We start from the raw sequence: 25,216 nt of genomic DNA on the forward strand, positions 1-25,216 counted from the left end.
AACTGAAGAAACCAAATTTTAATCAAACACTACTGGAAGGGAATGTATATATGTGTATTAGGAGGTACAGTGGGGATTATTCTAATCCAGAGTTCCTACCATGCTCATGTTAAGTGCTCTTACCAAAGATGATGATTGTGTGAGGTGGTGCATGTAAATTACTAGATTTAACCATTCCACAGTAGATATGCTCCTCAAATCATCATGGTGTACATGATAAACACATGCAATTTTATCTATCAATGAAAAAAAAAAAGCCCAGTGTCTCTCTTACAGAAAGTGAGTGCTAGAAAATTCAGCTTATTCAGGATAAACAGTCATTTTTATCCTTACATATTGTCATCAGTTAACATAATATTTAATAAGACTTTCAGTTTTCTGTGCCTTTGATTTTTTTTTCCCAACTCCCAAATGACCATATTAACCGTTTAATATTTTGGGGTAGGAGGGGGAGGGAAGGGAATCAAGAGGGGAAAAAAGAAGCAGCAAAATTATTTAACAAACACAAAAATGGAAAATTACCTGGTGATAATATATGGGGTAATATCTTTGGACTAATATATAATGTATTCATGATGAGAAAATCCATTTTGTATGCTGTAAAGATGAATAGTGATAGAGGGCTATCAGGTGGCGTGGTGGTTAAGGAGCTGGGCTCTCACATGGCCGACTGCAGTTTGAGTCCCAGACTCGGTAGCTTGGTTTCTTGCTCTCATGCTGGCCCCCTCTGTTGAGTACACGTGCCCTGTAGCAAATTTAAAAATAATAATGATAAATAAAATTAAGTAAATCTTTTTAAAAAAAGATGTACACTGATTGTAAAAAAATAAACAGAAAGGAAAAATAATTTAATATTTATATGATTATGCCTGCCATCACCTTGATAATTCTAAAAATTTAAACTGCAAATCACAATTGACATTTTCGAGATAATTTTTCAGAAATACACATGGAATCAACCTATTTCTTAACCAAGTGCACATATAAGACTCATCATCTTTCTTTGTAATTCTTGTTGCATGTTCAAGGGCACTTTATGATCTATCCCATCCATAATTGTTTATAGCAATTTAGGTCTTGATATGAAAATGTCAGTGGTATCCTCAGGGGTGAAAAGCTAAATATAGCTTCTCTGGCGTTGCACTTTCGACTGCACCACCATGTTTATGTTTGTTGATCTGTTTTCCCTGCTTGCTTTCCCTTTCAAAAGGTGGGTGGTACAGTATCAATGAAAAGCCTGAAAAAAATCAGGACCGTTTACACCAATACCATTTAGATGCTTTTTAGTTTGTTGTAAGCCACTGTGGCCTTATGATGTTTTCAACGGCTATAGATAGTTTGCACTTGAGAGGAGAATACAAAATAAAAACAAACACAAAGCAATAGGTGAACTGTAATATGATTGTTAGCCTAAGTGTTAAGCAATGACAGGATTCACGACTAGAAGTTAGAAGGCGTGTGATGTTTAAATAGCTTTAATGTGATGGTTTGGGGCTGGTATTTTTGTATGTCAAATAGGCTCTGTTTGTGATTTATAATGATCCTGCATTTGAAATTCACCTCGATTTTCCTCTTGCTGTTTACATTAGAAAGAATTCATTGCCAAGGAATCTAAAAATGGACTGACTTAATTTTATTTTAGGGTAGTATGAGTCCAAGACTACACTCAGTAAATATTCTAATAGAATCATTTTAGAGAACAGCAAGGATTCCATTAATATTATTTTTATTATCACTCATTTATCAGTATTAATTTATTCATCAGTATTAGTAAATATGATTTTTAGTATTGGGTAGTACACAGTTGCCTTTGTAAAATTACATTGTATTTTTGTTTTTTTGGAGAGGTTTTTGCTTTAGGGCATGTGCGCTCACCAGAAAGACAGACAGAGAGACAGAAAGTGAGAAATCACCCCCGTGGCGGATGGTCACGTTGCGGTCCCTCTCCTCCATTCTCTCGGGATCTTGGACATGCACACACACGCACCTGGTGTGAGTTTAAGCCACCGGGTCCAGAACACGAACCGCGGTCGACTACGTGGGAGTCCACGACATAGCCATTACGCTAACTGCTGGTCCCTAATTGTATTTTTTTTTAATTGTCAGAGGTCTTATGCATTTGCCAGAGAGAAAGAGATCAAGAGAGAGAAAGCACCGCTCCAGTGGAGTGTGGTCATGCCGCAATCCCTTTTCTACATTTCTCCATCCTATCTGGATTTGGGGCACATGTGCACATGCACCTGGCAAGTTTTTTAGGCCTCCAGAGGTGGGATTCAAACTGCAGTCAGCCATGTGTGATGTGGCTTCCAACGTACTGTGCATACCCATTGTGCTGTGGGACAAGCCCCATAGTTGCAGTTTTAAACATTTTATTTTTGTGAAACTGTAAGACTTGATAAGACTTTAAAAGATTCTTAATTGATTTACCTTCCTCAAAATGATATCCTCTGCCACAAATGAACATTCATCCCTTTTTAGAAAAAAGTCATGGGAAAAGATCATTATTTTGTTACCTAACCATCCACTTAATTGCAGAAAATTCTCTGGTTAAATGTTTGAATGGTAAATGTCTAACCAGTGAAATGTTTGAGTTGTTTCAAATTATTCTTTTTTATTTCTTTTAAGAATTATTTTATTTAACTTTACTTATTTATTCACTTATTTTAATTTGACCAGAGAGGGACAGAGTGAGACAGAGTGGGAAAAAACAGAAAGCAAACCACCAGGTCTGGGGCTCGAACCACCGTTGGCTATGTGGGAGTCCAGCGCCCTTAACCACCCCAAATTATTCTTGATAGTAGCTTTCTTTCATTATTTTTCTGAGTTTTTTTTTTGATTATTAGATAACTATAATCTGTCCAATTACAGATTAATAAACTAAATCTGAAAAGTTTAATTTATGTTGTTTTGATTTTTTTTTTTAATTGCCAGAGGGCACATGCACTCACAAGAGGGAGAGAGAGAAAGCACTCCTTAGTGGGGCATGGTCACACCACAATCCCCTCCCCCATTTCTCCTCCCCGTTAGGATTTTGGGCACGCACGCACACGTGCCTGGTGTGTTTTTCAGGCCACCAGGACAGTTGAGTCTGTGGGATCTTCTCCTAATGCACCACCTGCAGTCACTGAGCTTCTAGTCAGCTTATAAAATAATTTTTCAGAGAATGAATGAGCAATAATTTCAGATAATTATAACAAAGAGTGTTTCTACTACATTAGGGCCTTTAAAAACTGTCAATAATGAAGTGTTTTTAATCTATTTGTTGTTTTGTTTTGTTTGTCCTCTCAGGTGGATCGCCTTACTTAGCAACCAAAATAAATGAAGCAAAAGACTTACTAGAAGCAACCACCAAACACTGATTGATGTTTAAGAACCACGCTGAAGGGAGCATAAGAATGGACTTATAAAAAAGAAGACCTGCAAATTAATTTAAAACACAGTCTTTGTCATTTTCATTTTTGTATGTGTTGACCACAATCTTTTCTTCCACCATAAAGTTATATAAACTCAAAAGATTAATAATAGTTTTGTTTTCTATTATCTTTTAAAGGAATCCCTTAAAATTCTATAATTGATCTTTTTCTTCATTCCTTTTCTCTACTATCTATACTTTTTAAGATTTTTGTTATGTCAGTCCTAAAATCTTCCTACACACACACACACACACACACACACAGATGTATAATAAGAATGACCACAGGAATGTAACTGGGATTTGGAGCAATGAATAGTCAATTTCTTCTCGCTTGTAATTGTACCCTCACTGCCACTTGTTTCCTTAGAGGAATTTGGGATTCTTCCTATGTAAGGTGTTTTAAATGTTTAGAGACCATACAGTAACTGCTGCCTCATGGGGAAAGATCTGGAACATAGTGGAATTTGCTAAATGTTGTTTTGTAAAGTGATGGTTAGGACTTGTTAAAGGGCTCTGCTCTCTCTGAGACCTTATCGCTGAAGCATGAGAACTTGGAGAGCTACTAAAATGATTAAAGAGTTGCAAAATGAGCCCTATGAGGAAAGACTGAAAAGAACTGGGAGAAATCTAAGGAGTTTATATTTAATTATAGTCTTCTAGTACTGTATATTTATTCAATTATTCATTTTGCAAATATTTATTGACCACCTATGATGTGTAAGGCACTGAAGTGGGTCCTTGGAGAGTTACAAGTATGAGTCAGACATTGATCCTGACCCAGAATGGCCTCTGTTTAGAGGAAAGATAAGCCACATAAATAATTAATACTGTTAGAGAGGTACAGATGATATTTTAAAGAAGTTCAAAAGAAGAAAATGATATTTTTAACTGAGTATATTGGGGAAGGTACGTCTTGGAATAAGTGATAATAAGTTTTTTAAAAACTTAATAAGAAGGCCAGCAGGTGGTATGGAGGTTAAGGCACTGGATCTCACATGGCTGACTCCACGGTTTGAGTCTCAGACTCAGTGACTTAAAAATCATGCCATGGACATGTGTGTACATGCCCAAAATCCCAGGAGGAGAATAGAGAAGGGATTGTGACCATTCCCCTGGTAAATAGGTGGATGATTTCTCTCTCACTCTCACTCTCACTCACGTGAGTGCACACACTTTGACAAAAACTAAAAAAAATAAAATAAAATAAAATAAATGAAAAGGTTATCATGTGATTGGTATTGTGTTCTTCAAGATTATCATTTGCAAAAATAGATAGCTAGATCAATTCTTTTTTTTAAGAATTATTTTATTTAACATTATTTATTTATTTAAATTTGACCAGAGAGAGAGAAAGTGTTCTGCAATGTGGGAGTCCAGCGCCCTTAACCACCACACCACCTATTGGCCCCAAGATCAATTATTATTATGACTGGAGTGCAGACTTTCTCAAAAGCAGAAGATGGACAGAGGGGTCATGCAAGCCCAGCCCTGTGACTTACAGTGCATGAAATTAATTTCTCAAAAACGGTCCATGGTTATCATTTCTTTACTATTTCAAAGGAGAGAAAACAGATATAGATACAGAGGGCTGGCCTTATTTCCCAATACTCTTGTAAGTATTCCGGGTTCATTCTAGGCTAACTGAACTGCTGTATTTCATCTGTCTTAAAATACTTTAATATCCTAGAAGCATCTTTCAGCTGATGACATTCCATAGTTTAGGAGCTTGCACCCTTGGCACTATTGGCATGCTGGGCTGAATGACTTTAAAAATACATATTATTTTATTTATTATGTTTAAGTTTGCTATAGGGCACATGTGTTCTCCAGAAAGAGAGAAACAAGGAGAGGGAAAGTGAGAAAGCAAGCCACCAGGTTTGGCCTCGACCTGTGGTTGGCCATGTGGGAGTCTAGTGCCTTAACCACCATCACCTACTGGCTTCATGAATGACTCTTTTTTGTGGGGAACTATCCTGTGCACTGAGGCGATTAGCAGCATCTCCGGCCTGTTAACTGCTCACACATAGCTCCTCCTACAGTGTGATGACCTGGAATGTTTCTAGACAATGGCAGATGTTCTTTAGAGAATGAAACTACCCCTATGAGGGGCATTACATGACTGTAAATGTTTAATATATACACACACACACACACACACACATATATATATATATATAATTTATTATTGGCTTTTGGTATATAAAATAACGGTCTTCACACTTACTGAATCTTAGAGCCCATACGATATGGTTCTTGCTTTAAAATTCCCCTACAGGCTTGGGAACCAGCAGTTAGCGTAATGGCTGTGACACTGGACTCCCACGTGTTCTACCGCGGTTTGCGTCCCGGACCCAGTGGCTTAAAACTCACTCCGGGCGCGTGTGCGTGCATGCCCAAGATCCCGAGAGGAAGATGGAGGAGAAGGGATTGCGGCGTGACCATCCCCCCTGGGGGGTGATTTCTCACTTTCTGTCTCTCTGTCTCTGTCTGTCTGGCAAGCGCACGCGCCCTATAGCGAAAAAACCTCTCCAAAAAAAAAAAAGAAAAATTCCCCTACAGGCCTAATCTTATCCTTCTTTAGTAGCATTTTTTTTTTTTTATTTTCCTGTTTATCATCATCCCTGTTCCTAGCATGCCATCCTAATCCCAAGATCTCAATATGCCCACAGCCTAGGTATAAGGCAAGGCCAAGCTAAAATATATCCCTCTTTTTCTGGTGCTTCTAGCAAAAGTACTATTATGAATTGTCAGCAGAGGCCACATCTGTCCTGTTCACTGTTACATTGGCACCCTAATAAATATTTACAGGATAAATGAATAAATTTCCATGGCACTCTGTTTCTCACTTGTGGTACTTAACAGCTCAGCACCTTGTGAAGCAACTTTGCCACAAAGAATCTTCCACTCGGTCTTTGTCACCTCCTTTTAGTATGGAGCACTTGTCCTTAGTAGATCGTAGTCAGACATTGCTATCTGAATACTACACGTCAACAGATGTTACTGCTAATTTAAAAGTTATGCTAAGCAATATTGGGGCACCCTTAGAACACATCTTTTCTCTCTAAAAAAATAAAAATTAAAAAAACACCTTTTGACATCTTGTTTTTCTAATCCATACTGTATTGTGAGACTTCAAGTCACCAAAAATGTACCTCCATTTATGTTTTCCAAGTATATTCCTTGGAGTCAGATCGGGTCTTGAGAACTATCCTATAATGTAATCTTGGGCACTTACTTAATTTGTAAGTTAATTATCCTCATCTATGAAACAGAGAAATAATCCTATCTTATAATGTTGTTAGGAGGAATAAACATGTAAACATTTAGTTACATAGCAAATGCCCAAAAGATTGAATTATTACTTCTTTCATTGTCCCACTTAATTAATGTTCTCTGGGACCAGCAGTTGGCATAATGGCTATGTTGCTGGACTCCCATGTAGTTGACTGTGGTTCGAGTCTTGGACTTAATGGCTTGAACTCATGCCGGGCACATGTGCGTGCATACCCAAGATCCCGAGAGGAGAATGGAGGAGAAGGGATTGCGACGTGACCATCCTCCCTGGGGGGTGATTTCTCGCTTTCTCTCTCTCTCTGTCTCTCTGTCTTTCTGCCGAGTGCATGCGCCTTATAGCAAAAACCTCTCCAAAAAAAAAAAAAAAGAATACCTTAGATTAAGGTTTGAGATGTGTTATTTCACTCTTGAATCTGCATTTTGGTTGGACATGGTGGGAATTACTTGTCTGTATTGCCGAGCAGCATCAACTATGGCTGGCAAGGTGGAAGTGGTTATTGACTGGGAATCTTCGTTCCTCTGCCTGGACTCTTCTTCCCAGAGGGTTCTCCACAGAGCTGCTAGAGTGTGGTCACACTTAACAGTTGGGTTACAAGAGGTAGTGGTTCAGGAGACAGGAAGTGGAAGCTGCGTAGTCATCGTGTCTGGAAACTGGTGGTCCATCACATGCCATTTTCAATTGGTCTGAGTTATAGAGCCTGCCTACATTCAAAGGGAAAGGATAGAGAAGATTGTGAAAGAAATAGTGGTCATCTTTAATATGTATCAGGGCAGAGTTAGGGTTTTTCTTTCTCTCTTAAATCAGTTAAGGCATGTATAATTTACTTTTTTTTTTTTTTTCCCCAAGAACAGTGTCTTGCCATGTCCTGATCTTCCTGTCTCAGCCTCCTGAGTCACTGGTATTACAGGCACACGCCACCACATCTGGCCTTTTGGCATGTGCAATTTAACCATAATATATAATAACTTGAAATAAAGCTCAAGTTTCAGATGATACAACTATTTTAGTCAGATACTAATTCAGCAGTAATTCTCTAAATGGTAGTATCCTTATAATACTGGATTTTAACTAGCTCTGTACCCTCCACTTCTTATCTGCAAAAAGCTTATTTGAATGGTTACCTATCTTCAATAAAGATTGCTTTCACATATTTGCTGTCATTGCATCTTCTGCTTAATTAAGCTCTTTGTTGACATTGCAGTTTCTGTTTATTCTCACATCTTAGATGCAATCTAAGGGAACAAGAAAGGCCTTTTAAAAACAAAACAATTACTTCACAGATTCCTGAGAAACTGGAAGTCAGATGGACAGTTAATTAAAGGGGAGCACAGAATGCCATTTAGATTATAGTTGATGGTGCCAGTCTCCAACTTAAAGTCAAAAGTGGAGAGAAGTTTAGTAAGGAAGAAAATATTAAGTATGGAAGACATTGTTTTATTGAGTCTTCAAAGCACTTTTAAAATTTGTTGGAAATGCATTTTAGTCATTCAGCAAATAGGAGAGGGGGGACTTCAAAAATTCATGGTAAAGGTGTATTATGAAAAAAATGCATGGATTTCAATTTTTTGTTTGTTTTTGCACTCATACATGGGCCAGCCCTATCATTTAAGAGAACCAGATCGCACATGCCTGACTGTTGTTCAAATCCCAACCCACACAACTCAAAAAATAGGATGCATATATGTTCATCCCCCCAAAAGCCCACAAGTGTGGAGAAATGGAAAAGAAGGGATCATGCCTCCTCTCTTTCCCTGTCTCTCTGCCTTTGTCTCTCTGATGAGTGCTCACACCCTCTGGCAACTTAAATAAATAAATAAACTTACATACTTGAATGCCATTTTGCCACAAACTTTTCCAAGTTCCTTGTATTAAACAACAGGCAGTCATGCTATAAAATACATTCTTTCTTAAAATGTTTATATGCAAATTAGTAGAATATATTCTTAAACATAGATAATTTTTTCGGCCTCATACTTTTTAAATTAAAAAATACTAAGAATTGTATTACAGGCATGTTTATGATTATCCAGCAGGAGCATTAAAACATATTTTATTCATATGCAGAAATCTTTTGGTTTTTGTCTTGGGGAACCTTAAATGTAGGAAAGAGCTTTTAATGACTTCAATACATTTTGCAATTAGTGTACGATTACTGACATCGACATTCATGGAAGAAGATTTGAGTCAGCCAGATCCTTCTTGTCAAAAATATCAAGTTTATCTGGCTCAGCCAATTTAGGATGAGCTACAGAGACTGCAGTGAAAAGTTAAATATCCAGGTAGGCCAGTTTATTTTGCACAGTGAGAATCCCACTGTCCACAGGCACTCTGAACTGCTTGGCCTCTGGCTACTAGGAGTGGATAGGACTAAGTAAATGTGTCAACCTAGACCCTCCCTTCTGATGGGAAAGCAACCAAAGTGGATATCCTGTTAACATTAGGTCAGTATCTTCCACTTGTCAGAACTATTTTATGAATTATAAGCCAAAATTTTATTTATGGTGGAGTTATACACACTAGGAAATTAGAATTTTTGTTAGTGAAATTTATTAGCTGGAAAAGTTGAGAAGGTACTCTGGACTCATTTTTATAGGTGGAATTTCAGTGATCTGGATCATTGCCCACTAGCGAAATTACTGGGCATGGTAGACAAAGAAAATGTTCCTTCTAATGATTTTTTATGAACTGAGTAGCTATTGTTCCCAGCTGAGTGCTCTTTTCCTCTTTTTATTGTTGCTGAGCAAAAGAATTTTTGAAAAGCTCTTTTTTTATTATTAAAAACCCTGCTCAATTGAAATGCAACTTCATTAAGTACTGTTCTTTTCTCTTTCTCTCATAAGAACCCTTTCCCCCTATTCAGCAGTGCCTAGCAGTACTGGTCAACATTTTGAGTCTGAACAGACATAGATACAGCTGTAAAGATACACAATTCCCAACACTTAGAGGAAGTTGAATTTCACATGAACTGAATATGATCACTTGGGCTAGCTGTTTCTGTAAATTTCAAATTCATTCCTCAAGTTAGAGGGGGCAAAAGTCCCTTAGAAAATTAAATCAATAGTGACAAACTTTCTTTTGTTATGACAGGATGAAAATCATGTTGAGATACTGGTTCATTGTTGATATCTACTAAGCTACAGTGCAAAAGTCAAGAAAGTAATTTCATTTTCATAAACCCAAGAATATTTTAGTAATAAAAGCTAATATTTGTTGAGCACCTGTGCCCAATATTCTACCTACATGGTCTTGATTTTCATAGCTACCCTAAGAGATAAGTTATTATTCCTGACTTACTGATGAAGAAACAAAGGCTTTAAGGAGTTTAGGAACTTGTCCAAGATTACTTAGCTAGTAAGTTGTTGGGCTGAAATTCAAATCCAGTTTGGCTTGACTCTAAAGGATATGCTCTTTTCCTTTGCATGATATTGCACCAATTCTAAACATGTGAGGATCAGAAGGGTGAGGGGGCTTGCATGGCTTTTGGCTCATTCTTTGATGCATGTGACCTTGGGTTATAAATGTGAAAATAGCTTTCTGAAAGGATTTAGTGGCATTGTGCATGATAAGCAAAGGATGCTCATGTCTTCTGCCCTGGAAGTTTATGATATCCATCCCACTGTGCATAGCAAAAGTGCAATGGTAAAGTTTAGCCATGTTGGTTTCTCTGACTCAGGGTGGGATAGAGAAAGCTTTGATGAAATTTCATTTGGAATGTTCATGGGCAAGAACTCTCAAGGAGACTGTCAGAGCAGAATTCAGAAGACACCTCAGGAAAGTTGAACAGCAGGCCTTGGAATAGAAATGAAGAGATACCTCAATGTATTAAAGATAAGAAGACTAAATTTATTGAAAGGAGCATAGGGGTAATGAAAAAAAAATTAAGGTTTAAAAATAAGGCAGCTGAAGCAAGAAAGCTCATTATTAGAATGATAAGTTGCAGCATTTGGAAGGGAATTTCAATGCTTTATAGAATTTTAAAAAATTATTTTATACTATTTATTCCCAGTTGTGGTCTGGGTTATTTCTCCATGTTGTATTTTTATGCCAAATTCCTAAATTAAATGCGCACACGTACAGAGCTGTCTAGTAGAATCAATAGAATTTTGGTCTCCAATCTAAGAATGTATCTTTGGGACTGTTATCAAATGGCAAAAATGTTTCTAACACCTCATGACTAATATCCATAGCAGACTTGTGATTTCCTTGAACACTGATACACCTATATTCAAAAAGAAGTGCATTACAGAGCTATCTTGATGATCTTTCCATTTATCCACGCTTGGATTATCAATGCCTTTGTTCTTCCCTCCTGTGAAAGTGGATAAAGAGTTGACTTTAGTAGTGTTTACATTTTGGCTTCCATGCCTCTGGAGTAGGATGAAATTATCTAATGGTGTTTGTTCTCTGGTGTGAAATGCGAGAATATATTTGCATAGTCTGTATCTCTCAGGCTGTCTTAAAATATTGTGATATTGCAGAAAGAGTAGCATGTACACACAGAAATGCAACCCTACTTGGGTCTGAGTTAGGCTTTGTTCTTCAGCCTCTTGGTACTTAGGAATTCAGTTTGCCTCTTACTCTATTCCATTTTGTAATCGCTTACACACCATATTCATGCTCGGCTTTCTTTCTGTTTTTCTTATAAACAGAGGATCTTTTGCTTTTTAAGCTGTTGTGTGAAAATGTGGATATATTAAAATTAAGTAAGTAAATAAAAATTTTAAAAAGCTGTTGTGTTTCTTTTTCTTTAAAACTGTAAAGGATAAACTGTAAGACTCTCGTATCCATATAGTTTTCCCAGTACGTTAAAATAACATTTGACTTGCCAAAATTCAATTTATACTCGATTTTTCTGTTGTATAACTCTAGAAGAACACCACCTTGTGTGTTACGTAACTTCATCTACAGCGTGAACTCTTATTTATGAAAAGACTATGTGGCCCTTTATTTCTTTTATAGCTCCTTCTACTTCATGTGATATTAGCCCAGTTGTCACTCAGGAAACTATTAGTTGGTTCACTCCCCAAGGCTGCTTTTAAAAAACAAAGCCCAGACCTGTAGAGTTTCTCCAGAGCCATTATTGAAACATGGATTTTTACCTCTCATACCAAAATAAACAAGGAGAAAAATAGAAACCAACCCAGTAATATATTAAAATTGATTTTTGTATTTATCTTGTAGTGCAAAGACTAAAGAAAAACACCTGGTTTCATTGGTTTACTTCTTTCTCTCCTCAGCTATCTTCATATCAATTTTTGGCCTTCAGCACTTAACACTGCCTAAAGCACTCTAAACTCGGGCATTGGTAATAGCAATGCTAATACAACTGAACTGTCACACTCAGAATATGTTAGTGAATATGTCTGCACAGAACCCTGGCTCCCATACTTAGTCCCATCAGTGAAGAACTAACCCACTGTTCAGTTTACAGCTTCCAGCAGGAGGTGAGGACAGGTAGATGTGCTTTCTTCCTGCTCTTTCACTCCTGTGTGCATGTGTGCATGTGTGTGACACACACCCCTCCTGCCCCATAGGTGGTCACATTCCAGTAATCATATGTACCAAGGCCAGTCAGGCATCTAGCAGAGTGTGTGTTGCAGCCACTTTCCTTGCCTGGGACACTCCCTTGTGACCGTGAGCATTGTGTTGTCATCTGTTTTCAAAACCAGAGAGGAAGGAGGATGGCAGAGTTGGTCTAACATAACATAAAGGGTTTGTCTATCATAAAATGAGATCTTGAGTTTGTTTCATCAGGGGAGGAATATGTTTTTCACAGCAGTCTGGTGAATTAAGAATGATATACTGAATCATATGGTAAGCGTGTTATATTTGACTCTGTTGATGGACTTTATGTATAGAACATCAATTTTCCATACAGACATAATTGAGTACATATTATCATGATATGAAACCAGGCAAGAATATGTATGGTGTGTGGGATGTTAAATTTTTAGAAATTTAATGAAGGGGAAAAATCAGAGAAAACCTGAAAATAGATGCAACGAACAAAATTATTGAGTTGAATTTTTTGTTCAAAATACATGTGAAGCAGCTGTTCTTACATACACTCTATGTAGCGATGCAAAGGCATATGGGTGGTTTTAATGTGTTATCTTCATTTTGGCACTGAATTTTTAGCAGAGCAAGAATGCTTTAGGAGTGGTTGGTTCCTCAGATCTGGTGAGGGGCTCACAGTTCCCTCCAGCTTCATCCTTTAGGGCTCTGAGGGAAGTCTTCGGTGACAGAAGGTCTGAGGGCTTCTTGCATTTAATATTATCAAGTGAGTAGGGTGTGTTCCTTCAAAGCATTGTTGAAAGTTACTGTGGGGGGGGACCAGCAGTTAGCGTAATGGCTATGTCACTAGACTCCCACGTAGTCTACTGCGGTTCACATCCCGGACCCGGTGGCTTAAAACTCACGCCGGGCGCGTGTGCGCGCGTGCCCAAGATCCCAAGAGGAGAATGGAGGAGAAGGGATTGCGGCGTGACCATCCCCCCTGGGGGGTGATTTCTCGCTTTCTGTCTCTCTGTCTCTGTCTGTCTGGCGAGTGCACGTGCCCTATAGCGAAAACCTCTCTCAAAAAAAAGTTACTGTGGGGGGAAAGAAGAACCAGTTGGCTGACAAATCTGTCACCAGCCTAAACTGACCAGAAATATCTAGAGCCACGAGTATCTAGTTAGTGGAAGTCAACAGAAGGTCAGGCAGTAATTGTTCAGTGCCTCAGTCACTGTGGCAGTGGGAATTGTCATAGTACAAACTGACTTTTGGAGACAAGTTGATTAGCCAAAAGAGGGCTTAATGATTTTTGGTGTGTGGGTTGCTGATGGGTTCTGACTTTCTGGGTTAAATGAAATGCACAGCAGTTGGCTCTGCTGTCTGTTAGGTTTTGTGTCTTCTTCCCTTCCTCGCACACCCACACTTTCCTGTTCTTGAGGCTACCTAGCCTAAGACAGAGTGTTTGGTCTTTGCTGTCTGAGAGTCACAAATATACAATGGCAAAGAACAGTTTTCTTCTAATACAGCTCTCTCTTGTCCTTTCCTACTCTAGGCCTTTTTTCATTTTAGTACCACTTACGCCTACACAGACTGCCTGCTAGGCCCTGCGTCAAGGTGCTGGGGCATGGTTCTTGCTCGGCCATCGCTGTGCTCTCGGTCCACACCCAGTTTCCCAACCTGCTTCGCTTTGCTTTCTCCTTCTGGAAGGCCACTAACCCACCTGCCCACAGTGAGACGGTATGACTAATGGGAAAGGCATGGGGAGTAATGAGGAGCACTCCTGTTCGTGGCATGTTCTGGGCTTCTTGAAGAGAGGTGTTTGCTCAAAGCATGATTAATACTTTGTGAGGCACACAAACATTGATTTTTTTCATCTGAAAACCATTCTGCATTTACACAAGCACAAGAGCTGTCAAACTGTTCTATTTTGTGAATGGAGAATTGCCTCACCCACAGCCTAACAGCACAGAATTTGAGGTTGGTATTTTTAATTTCCGGCTCCAAGCATAAATCTTTGCTCCATTTTGCAGGTAGCTGGGAAATCTTCTATTTGTTTAGATCTATCGATAGCTACTGGATCATTCTAAGTTGTCGATGTGAAGATTGGTGTGAGTTTGCCAACACTTAGTATGCATTCCGTTGTGAATAGAATAGCTTGTACAGGCTCCATGCTGCAAACCTACCACACCGATACATTTAAATTTTTCTTTTGCAGCCTAGCCAATCAGGTGTCTAACTATACCTTGAAGCCAGTTAGTATTTTTCACAGAGCCAGGTGCAAAGCTGCCAGGTAACATCTGCAAGTGACTTGCATTGCTCTAATGGGATACGCATATGTTTAGCTCTATATGAAGATGTTTTTCACTTGACACAGTCATGTTTGGTCTTGTTCTCCCTTCACTTCATTAAGCAGACACACCTATGTGTGTTGCTGATTTGATCCACTTTCAGAGAAGGATGGTGCTTAGTGTTTCTTTTTGTGATGCTAATATTTACACTGATGCCATTTGGGAAACTGTGTCCACTCATCCAATGTGCTTTGGGAGGGAAGAGAGGCCCCAAACCTTCATGCTACTATCAAGGCATTTTCTGGTAATACTGCATATTTAACCTAAATTATCCAATATTTTCTTGGAGATTTTGACTTCTCTTTAAACAAAATATTTTAAAAAGCATTTTTTTTTTTTTGTCAGAAAGAACACACCTGAGTTGCTGTTAACAGAGGAATGGTGACTTTGCTTGAGTCTCCTAGCTCCGCAGCTAATGAGCTTTGTGACTCTGGCCAGGACACAGACTTCTCTGAGATGCTCAGATTAAATGTTGCTAATTGCCCTAAAATCTGTAGAGGGAGCACATGTTCCTAAATCACACCAACCTAGATTTTAATGCCTGATCGATTGCCTATTAGCAGAAAATCTTGTGGAAATTTTGTCACCTCTTCTTTTTTTTTGGTTCCTGACTCACAAAATAGGTCTAATCATACATACTCCAAAGGAGTATTTGGGAAGGTTTCATGATTTTATGTATACAGTTGTGCCTATGCATGGTAGTCACACAGGAACATGGGTGAGCAGGGGTGTCCAGGCTCCGCACTCTCAGTGTGACATGAGCTTTGCCTCCTGCTTACAAAAAATTAGAGACATGGAGACACAGAGCAGGTCTAGCAAGCTGAGTTTATTGTAGGAGGGGGAAGGAAAAACACAGTTCCCAAGAAGGGAGGGGTCCCGGAAAATGGGAAGAGGGGTTTCACCTATGTCTGGAAGGAAGTACGCCCACATGCTTTCAGGCAGCTGTTGGAGGACAACTGTATCAGGGATAAGATTAAGTGTTACTTTTATCTTGAGAGTTGGTAATGAATATTTAGCAGGGGAAGGTCTGTCAGTATCTGGTATTTGCCACATCTTGTGGTAGGCAGTTAGCCATGAGCGGGCAGCCCTAAGAGGAAAGCGAAAGGCTCACCTAACCCTGGGCACCAGAAGGGCGAGGCAGTTTGCCATCTTCCTTCCTTGGGGCCTGAGGGAAGCATACAGGGATGATTCGTAGATTTTTCTCAGCATTTTGGTCAACACCCTAAGCGTTGACCAAAGTAAGCGTTTGGTCAATGCCCTAATTCCCACTAGGAGGATAAATTAATTAGGCAGTCTAATTAAATGACCTGGCTCACACTGGGCATGTGTAATAACGTAATCAAATTCCTCATTCCTTACCTGTGAGAAAAGTGCGCAAGTGCAGAAGAAAATGCACGAATTCAAATTCAAACGAAGGACATAGGTAGTATGGCAGATCTCCCACCAATAAATAGTTATGATCACCTCTAGTAATAAAAGTGACAATTAGCCAGTATCAAATGCAGTTGCCACCTGGCAATCTGCCCACTCAAGAGCCTTTTTGGTTGTACTTTCCATTCTTTCCTATTAAATATTCTTTTGTACCTACTTCATTCGTGGTTGCGGTTTCATTTTGCGCCTAGGGACGGATCTCTAATTTTAGTGATCTGGACCGAAAGAACCAAGGACATAACGCAACTCGACATTCTCCCATCCGTTAACAATCTCTCAGATGAGAAATTTAACTATGTAATTACACCCGCCCAGGGTGGTCTTTGAAGGAATCAGCATCCGTACACCCACCCAGGGTGGTCTTTGAAGGAATCAGCATCCGTATCTGGATGCACTGCCTGGATGTTGACTTAGTGCATGTCCATTGTTTCCACTTACCGACTCTCTGGGTCTAATCCCTATCTCAGTAACTTTCTCAAACACGTTTATTTTGTTTTATTTTTTAAAGAGATTTTTGCCCTAGGGCATGTGTGCTCACTGGAGAGACAGACAGAGAGACATAAAGCGAGAAATTACCCCCCATGGGGGATAGCTACAGCACAATCCCTTCTCCTTCATTCTCCTCTTGGGATTTTGGGTGTGCATGCACATGTGCCTGGTATGAGTTTCAAGCTGCCAGATTCAGAACTCAAACTGTAGTAGACTACATGGGAGTCCAGCAACGTAACCGTTATGCCATCTGCTAGTCCCACAAACACGTTTATTTTAATTACCTCTTTTTTATTTCACTGTTTTTTATTACTGTACAAATATTACAATAACAAATGGATTTAAAAAAGAATGGATAACAGGTCAACCAGTGGCATGGTGGTCGAAGAGGCTGGATCCCACATGGTTGACAGAGCAGTTCAAATCCTGGGCCCAATCACTTGAAAAACACTTTGGACACATATGCATGTGTGTCCAGAATCCCAAAAGGAGTAATGGAGGAGAAGGGATTATGGAGCGACCATCTCCCATGGGGGTTCTTTCTAATTTGTCTCACTCTGTCTCTCTCCATCAAGCTCAGGCATACTATAGCAAAATTAAAAAAAAAAAAACATAGAATGGAAAACCAATTATCAATACTTCTCTTTCCTTCTTTCTTTCATTTTTCTTTCAAGGTTTTAGTCATAGAGCATGTGCACTCATCAGAGAGGAGAAAGACAGTAAGAGTGAAAGTGAGAAATCATCCCCTAGGTAGGATAGCCTCACTGCAATCCCTTCTCCCCCATTCTCCTCCTGGAATTTTGGGCATGCACACATGTGCCTGGCATGATTTTCAAGCCACCAGGTCTGGGACTTGAACTGCAGTAGGCTTTGTGGGAGTTCAATGCCTTAAGCACTACGCCACCTGCTGGCTCCAGACTAACAATACTTCTAACATCCTAACCTCAACTATCCCCCACCCCCCAGGAAATTTTTTAGTACATCTTTGTAAAGAGCCTTAGGAATTGATATTACAAGCAATGCCTGTAGATAAGCACTCAGATATCTAGATTGGAAATTGGGCTCTAATATTTTACAATGGCATTGTCATTTGAACATTTTTACTAAAATAAGTGATTATCAATACTTAGGTCTAAATAATATGTAGCAGCAGAAAAATCCAAGAACATTTAAGAAAGAACATGGTCCTTTGACCAAGTCTATGGCAAAGCAGTAATAGTAACCACTGATAATTATCTAGGGCCTGATATTTGTGCCAAGCATTCCTTGTATTATCTCTTTAATCCTTGGAACGGTTAGTTAGTTATTTCTATCTCTATTTTACATGAAGAGGGGGTCCAAGAGCTGGGGTGCCGCTCACAGAATCACAGAATCACACATCAGGAAGGGGTAGAGTTGGGTCTGCTCCAGGTCATTTAAACCCCAAAAGTCTGTCTTCTTTCTCCCGTATCTTGCTGCCTTCTAGGGAGCATTCCCACTCAAGGACAAAACTTACCTCTAAAGAGTCTCTGCTGAAGTTCCTGAACACTTTGCTCCTGGCTTGCTCCTAGCCTGAAGTGGATGCCGGGTAATTTATTAGGTCTGCTCAGGGTAGTCATTCATTCCAACATGATCATAGTCCAAGGACCTCCCTACCTTTCAGAACATTTGTCACTTGTCATGTTGCATTTAGGATGCCAGAGGAGGCATCCAGCGAAACAAACAGGAGGTACTTTTGTGACAAATAGACTTAAGAAGCCGGAGCTGAACTGGAAAAGACCTTGTAGCACTTCAAGCTGCCTTTAGGTGCGGCCTGATGGATTTCTAGATCTATGACATTTTTTAAGCACTCGATCACAGCAGAGAAAATAAACACTGAATTAAAAGGAAGAGTGTTAGGTCTGAGAGTAAGAATCTTACCACTTTTATGTCATCTCCATTGAGAAGGAGGATTCTAATAAGAATTCAGGCTTTGGAGAAAGACAAATGTAGATTTAAACTCTAGGTATATTCTTACTGGCTGTGTGGCTTTGGACAAGTTACTTAACCACTATGAGCCTCCATTTCCTTACCTGTCACCTGGAGCTAATGTCACCCACTTCACAGGATTGCTGTGAGGATGAAATGAAGTGATGCATGTACAACATCAGACATAGTGCCTGATGCATGGCTGGCACTCCATAATTGTGAGCACAATTGATTTCCTTTCACTAAGCCAGTGATTCTCTACTGTGGCTGTTTCTTAGAATCACCTGCATGGCTCTTACAAATCTTAATGTCCTAGTAGCATCCCAGATCAGAGCCAGGCAACAGTAATTCTGAAAGCTCCTCCAGCATGTCCCTGTCCAGCTGAGGTTGGGCACTGGCTGGATGCAGGCCCAGTGAGACTGGGTGGGTCTGTCTGCACAGGTTCTGCAGGAGCACAGCTGGGGAAGGCAGCAAGGGGAAGGACGGACAGGGTAAGAGGGACTGCTCAGCTCCCTCCGGGGGTTGTAGGCAGGGCTGCCCTCAAGGCGTGACTGAGACTGCTCACTCTGGAGCTTTTCCTTCTCTACCAGCATTTTTCATCCAATAGAAATGAGCTTAAAAAGGAATTAAAAGACAGCCTGGAGAAGAATCGCTTCCATACCTGGCAGCTTCAGAAGAGCTAGTAGAGTAAGGGAGAAAGGTGGTGAGAACAATCCTACACCTGCAGGTCTGACCATGAAGGCACTCTGACTCTCAGTATGGCATGCCTAAAGTGACTCTCGCTTTCATCTTCAAGGAGTCAAGGACCGATAAACTCATCACATTGACTATAGTGTCCCCAAATCATTGCTGGGAGATGCAGTGTGGTCCCAGGACAAGCAGTGCAGCATCACCAGGGAGCTGGTCAGAAATGCAGGATCTCATACCCCACTGCAGACCTATAGCATCAGAATCTCCAGCGGTGGGGCCTAGGCATAAGCACCTTAGCAAGATTCTCAAGTGATTAGCACACTCATTGAAGATTGAGACTCACTGCTGTTGTGGAAATAGACAACAGCACGTGCTTCCGTTTGAACCCCAGCTCTTTCTTACTGTGTGATCCTTGAAAGTTTACTTAACTTCTCTGATCTTCTGTTTCTTCATTTTATATTGGTGACAAAACAAAAAGGTTTACCATAATAACAGCCCTCTAAGAAAATTGTTGATGTAATGGGGTTCAGGGTGGTTTCTATAGATTTAGACAGGAAAAAAATAAGTTTTATTTTCACTAATCCCTAACTACCGTTTGGTGTTTCTTTTGATTATAAATATAAGCGGTGTTTGCTAGCAGCCCACGACTTCATCACCAGTAGAAATAACAGATATTTTTATATTACATTATAGTGATGCAGATATCTCTAAATAGCATTTATATTCATCTACTTAAAATTACAGACATTTTTAGACTCTCAGCTAGGATCTTGATATTTAATGCATTAATGAGGCAGGTATATTACTATATAACAATTTTTTTTATGAAAACTGTATTTTAAACTAATTGATTTCCTTCATCATTATTTTTGACACGCATTTGAAAATGTTATTCTCATAAAGGGTCTATAGGCTGATGGCACAAAAACATGTAAGAAGTTCCTCCCTGCCCTGTAAATTATGATGGCTAAATGACGGAATCACATGTGTCTGACGCGTAGCAGAGACTCAAATAACCGTGCCCTGATAGTCCTCCTTGACGTTGTCATATCTTGATTAGTCCTAAAGCTGGACCAAGGTGTCCTCTGTACTTCCCTGGTGGAAGGTCAGAATGCACACTCTGTCCAGTCACCCGTCCCTGCAGGCACTTGGCTGACTAATGCCAGCTTTATTGAACAAGAGTTGCTGTTTACTGAGTGCTCGCTCTGTGCCAGAGAAGTGAAGTGAGCTAGTTCACACAGTTAGGGAAAGGGAAAGCTGGCACTCGGCCTTGATACCAGGTACCTGGTAGAGCCAAGAAATCCAGATGGAGGGGGACAGATGCAAGGTTCTTGTGTCCTCCTCATTTAAGAACGTGACACAGGGGACATTAGTGGACTCACTAAGTACCTATGATCTCTTAGTTCTCACGCCTCCAGCGAGCATTTACTCACCACTTACTATGTGCTTGGCCCTGTGCCAGTTACCCATATACCTAGTTGGGTAAGTCATGAGCCTTGCCTCTGAGCACATCCTATATGCCCTGGGAACATAGAAGGGAGGCAGGAAATGGAGACTGAAACACTTGTGGCACTGGGAAGTCTGTGATAGTTAATTTTATGTCTCAACTTGGTTGGGCCACAATTCTCCCAGCAGATGGCTTCAGACTTCAGTTATAACCTTAGCTGTTCCCTGGGTCATCAGGACTGCCAGCCAGCCCACCATGCAGATTGTGAACTTGACAGCCTCTGTAATCTCACAAGCCAACTCCTTAAAATCTCTCAATTCTGGAATCAGCAGATGGTGAAATGGTTACGTCGTTGGATTCCCACGTAGTCGACTGCAGTTCAAGTCCTGGACCTGGTGGCTTAAAACTCATACTGGAGGCATGTGGCCAAAATCTTGAGAAAAGAATGGAGGAGAAGGGATTGTGGCATGGCCATCCCCTCCCCCCCCCCGGGGGGTGATTTCTCGCTTTCTTCCTCTCTGTCTCTCCAGCGAGCATACGTGCCCTATAGCAAAAATCTCTCAAAAAACAAAACAAAGCAAAAAAACACCTCTCTCATTTTCTCCCTCTCTATATATAGATAGCACACACATGCATTCTATTGATTCTATTTCTCTGGAGAACCCTAATATAAAGTTTAATTGGCTTTATATCCATTTATGATTACACTCCTGTGTGCTTTACTTTTTATTTGATTATGTCTCATATTATGTATCTCCCATCCTAGGGACTCTGGGCTTGGTGAGAGATTTTTGTTTTATAATAGATCCCTTGCAATGCTGGTGTATCTGAGCTAATGTAACCAATTCATTAGGCACAAACCACTTGGGGAGTACTAGGAAGCCTGGGAGGGGTGAAGAACATTCATTGAGTACCTACTGAAGGCACTGTGCATTTTACGTTCAACAATGTAAATGCACATTTACTTCTAATGCTCAGTATGTAACATGGGAAATAGAATTATGTCCCCTGCACAGACAAGAAGACCAAGGTCTGGGGATAGTAAGTGACTCCCCTGAGTTCACTCACATAATAAGGACCAGAGCTGGCTTCCAAACCTGATTATCTGCCTGACACCCAAGATGCCCAGACCAGACCCTTTACCCAAGGTACTGCTTCCCACAGAAGGTGCTAGACCCAGGGAGGAAGCAACCCCATCCCACATCCCCTTCCCACAGAGCTATTGCTCGGAACCCCAGGAGAGTATCCTACTGCCAGGGCTCCCCACAGCCATATCCCCCCTTCATGTGAGAAATTGCTCTGCCCCCTGCCCAAGCTCATCAGGAATACAGGGGCCCTTCAGTCTTGTAGAACCTGTCAATCATATTGCCTCCATCTTGGCCCCAGAGCCTGGGTACCATCCAGGGCTCTCAGGGAAAAGGCATATAGTCCACGGAGTGCTGCTTGGCCCCCCTCCATATTTCACCCCACTGTGACCCTGCCATTTGCTCAGCTGATGAGAATATCATATGGGGCAGGACGGAAAGCTCTCCTGCAGCACCAGGAGATTGCATCTATTGCTTGTTTCCTTATCTGCATGCGCTTTCATTCTATCAGATAAGGAAATTAAATTGGTCTGGCACCATTTGCTCTCCAGAAAGCTACTTTGGCTGCTAAATCCACCAAAGAGGGTGGATTTATTTGGGTATTTCTTTCTGAAGTGAGTGAAAAGGCCTTTCCAGAGCCGCCCACAATTAACTGAAAGGCCTGAGCTGCTGTGCCAGGCCCACCTGTCAAGAGGCTGGAAGCCAAATGGGGCAGATGGGATCGAAGCAGGGCCAGCAGAGAGCCTCTTAATTTAGCCCCAGAGTCCTCTTCCACTGTGCTTCAGGCCCCTCTAAAAATAGAAAAAACGTGGAAGGCGAAAATATGAGTCAGAGAAAACTGTCCTTTAGCCTGTGTGTTAAAAACTCACATCCACACTGTAGCAGTGAATGCTTAGGAAAAAAAGCTGGAAGCCAAAATTAAATATTGGTTTTGCTCATGCTGCCTAGAAGGGTCTTCCTTGTTTTATCCTTTTCATGAATGAACCTCCACTTTTAGTCCTTCGAAGGGTGCCTGTGTCAGTAGTGTTCCACAGCACAACCTCCCCAGGCAGACACTGCCCTTTATCTGTGCACTCTCAGCACCCCGGAACAACCTCTAGGCATAATTATGGCCTGATGCTATACACACACACACACATACACATATACACATACATCTATATATGTAAGTGTATGTGTATACATACATGCATATATGTATACAATCCCCCACACATATACATATGTATGATGTGTATGTATATATATATATATGTTTTTGTGTGTGTATATTTACACATATATGTATGTATATAGTTGTTTTCTTTTTTATTCACCTGCTCTAAAAAAGAGTTAAAGTGGATTACAAACATATCGTTTAGAATAAACGACTTAGGGCTAGCCCTTTAGTACAGCTGTTATGTGCGGGCAGCAAAGGCTAGATCTCACATAGTCCACTGTGGTTCGAATTCTAGCCCCAGGAGCTTGAAAAACACGCTGAGTATGGGCTTGCATGCTTAAAATCTGACAGGATGGAGAAATGGAAGAAGAAAGGGTCACGGTGTGTCGGCGTCTGCCCCCAGGCTTGCTTCTATCTAAGGAGGAAGTATATTTCATGACATTCCATAGATATGTTGATGTGTTACAGACAATAAGAACAGGTAACAAATCTGTAAGGGCTTAGACATACTGGCCCAGGTGTATCCCTTGGTGATAATCTCATCAAGAGAAAATTCCATTATCTTCTTTTCTAATGGAGAGAAGTCTAGCTGCAGGTGTGGGGAAGAAAATAAGGCTAAAGAATCTCTCCATAAGGAGAGATGCACCACCACACCCAGAGAAGGCTAAACAATCTTTCAGATGCAGGGATTGGACTTTGCTAATTGGAGTCAAGATGTTTCCTGAATTCCATCAGATGTCTCTTGGAACTCCCCTAGCAATTTCCACCCTTTGCTCTGCCTGCAGCAAGGGTCAAGGAAAGGACAAGTTGCAATGTTCTTCCAAAATCCCAAAGGGACAGGGGGTGTTTGCTCAGAGCATGTCCCCACACCTCACTCAGGGCCCCTCCATAAATATGTTTCTACAATGGTGTGACTAGGTTCCATTGGGAAGCTGGCCTCGTTCTCCCTCACTCTCCTTCTCTCTTCCTCTCTCTATCTCTTTCTCTACGGTGCCCTCTGGCATTAAAAATTAATTAATGGGATCAGTGGGTGGTGTGGTGGTCAAGGGCACTGGACTCCCACATGCTGACTGTGGTTCAAGTCCTGGCCCTGGTGGAATGTTTTCTCACTTTCCCTCTCTCTCATTCTGTCCCTCTCTGGTCAATTTAAAATAAATAAATAAATACAGTTAAATAAAGTAATTCTTAAAAAAATAATTAATACAATAAACCACTTACTTTGGAGTCAGTGACAAAACCAGGGCAAAAGGGAAAAAAAGGGTTAGAAAAGTAAGAAAGCCAAAGGAGCAAGAGTTCTGTGTAAAATGCATGTTCTGGGGTCTTCAACTTGGACTTCATGGGGGCCATGACTTTGATCCTAAGTGTTCCAGCAGCCAACCCAAAGACAGCACCTAGTCGTTCTTTGATTCAGACTATTCATGGTTGGTCAGGAAAGACAGTTTTTCCAGTTACTGAGACATAAGGAGAATTTTACTTCTCTAGTGGTTTCTCATGACCCAGTGGAAGGTCATGAACGATGTCCTCAACAATGTCTTTAGAGAGAACATGTGTTTCATGGGGCTGCTGTTGTGGAACTTCCTTTCTGTCTACCTATTACGTCATGCCAAAGTACCCTTTGGGGGAGAGCACTTCTAGAATCCCATGGAATTTGGCCTACAGTTTTCTGTTAGCTTGGCTAGATTCACAGTAGGCTTTCTGAATCCAGAGGGACTGCAGATCTTGACTGCCTCAGTGGAGATTTTTAAAAAGGTTTTCACTAATTCTTCCATGACAAGAGAGAGAGAGGAAGAGACAGGCACTGCCAGTAGAGTGTTATGCCATGATCCTGCCCACAGCCTTCCCGACCAGCTAGAATCCTGGAAACGTGCACTCATGTGTGCCAGGCAAGTACAGGTTGACCTAGAAACAGAACCTCATTCTTCCACATGGACCTGGCATTAAGAAACACTGAGTAACGGCTGTGCCAGTGAGGCTGGCTTCAATGGAGCCTTGGTTAAATGCTGTATAGTCATGAATGCATATTCATTCTTGTCATGATTGAGCATCTGAGTCCCTTTCCTGACGTTGCGGAATTCCCTGAGCAGGCAAAGTCTGTCTCCCATCACTGAATATGAAACTGGCAGCGCACTTCACTAGCCTCCTATGGACAGAAGTCTGACTACTTTTCTGTTTTTCCAAAATCTTTTCAAAAGGGACTGGGGAAGTCATGTCCTCAAACATTAATAGACCATTTACTCTCCATTAACAGGATTCTTCCTACATCCTGTCCCTGGCATAGTATCTTTGAGATGTATATTCCAACCGATTGCAGTATATTATTTTGCTTATCTCTTCCCAAGACATAGAACTTCCCTTTCCTTGAGATGTAGAGTAAACCTTTCTTTAACTAATCTCTTCCCAAGACACAGATCTTC

General features: G+C 40.6%; 1 protein-coding gene and 1 long non-coding RNA gene across 3 annotated transcripts in view; one reads left to right on the top strand and one right to left on the bottom strand.

Annotated features, from left to right (window-relative positions):
• The window catches only part of DNAJC15 (DnaJ heat shock protein family (Hsp40) member C15), an 81,920-nt gene extending 78,396 nt beyond the window's left edge, over positions 1-3,524 (top strand). Inside the window, exon 7 of one of the 2 annotated variants that reach the window (XR_003547519.1) lies at positions 3,289-3,323. Coding sequence is in view for 1 of the 2 variants with exons in the window: in XM_006166477.3 (XP_006166539.1) it covers positions 3,289-3,359 (71 nt within the window). In the remaining variant the exon portion in view is untranslated. Of the gene's footprint in view, positions 1-3,288 lie in introns of both variants that reach the window. The other variant, XM_006166477.3, reaches the window with a different exon arrangement.
• Positions 3,525-7,054: 3,530 nt separating this feature from the next.
• On the bottom strand, positions 7,055-12,281 carry LOC106733630 (uncharacterized). Its single transcript, XR_001369600.2, has 3 exons — positions 12,124-12,281; positions 7,832-7,942; positions 7,055-7,411 (listed from the first exon to the last, which is right to left on the bottom strand). It is a non-coding gene; the product is annotated as an uncharacterized LOC106733630 (long non-coding RNA).
• Between the last annotated feature and the right edge of the window lie 12,935 nt (positions 12,282-25,216).

This window comes from Tupaia chinensis, unplaced genomic scaffold, assembly GCF_000334495.1.
Source record: "Tupaia chinensis unplaced genomic scaffold, TupChi_1.0 Scaffold144262_1, whole genome shotgun sequence".
Taxonomy (NCBI): Eukaryota; Metazoa; Chordata; class Mammalia; order Scandentia; family Tupaiidae; genus Tupaia; species Tupaia belangeri.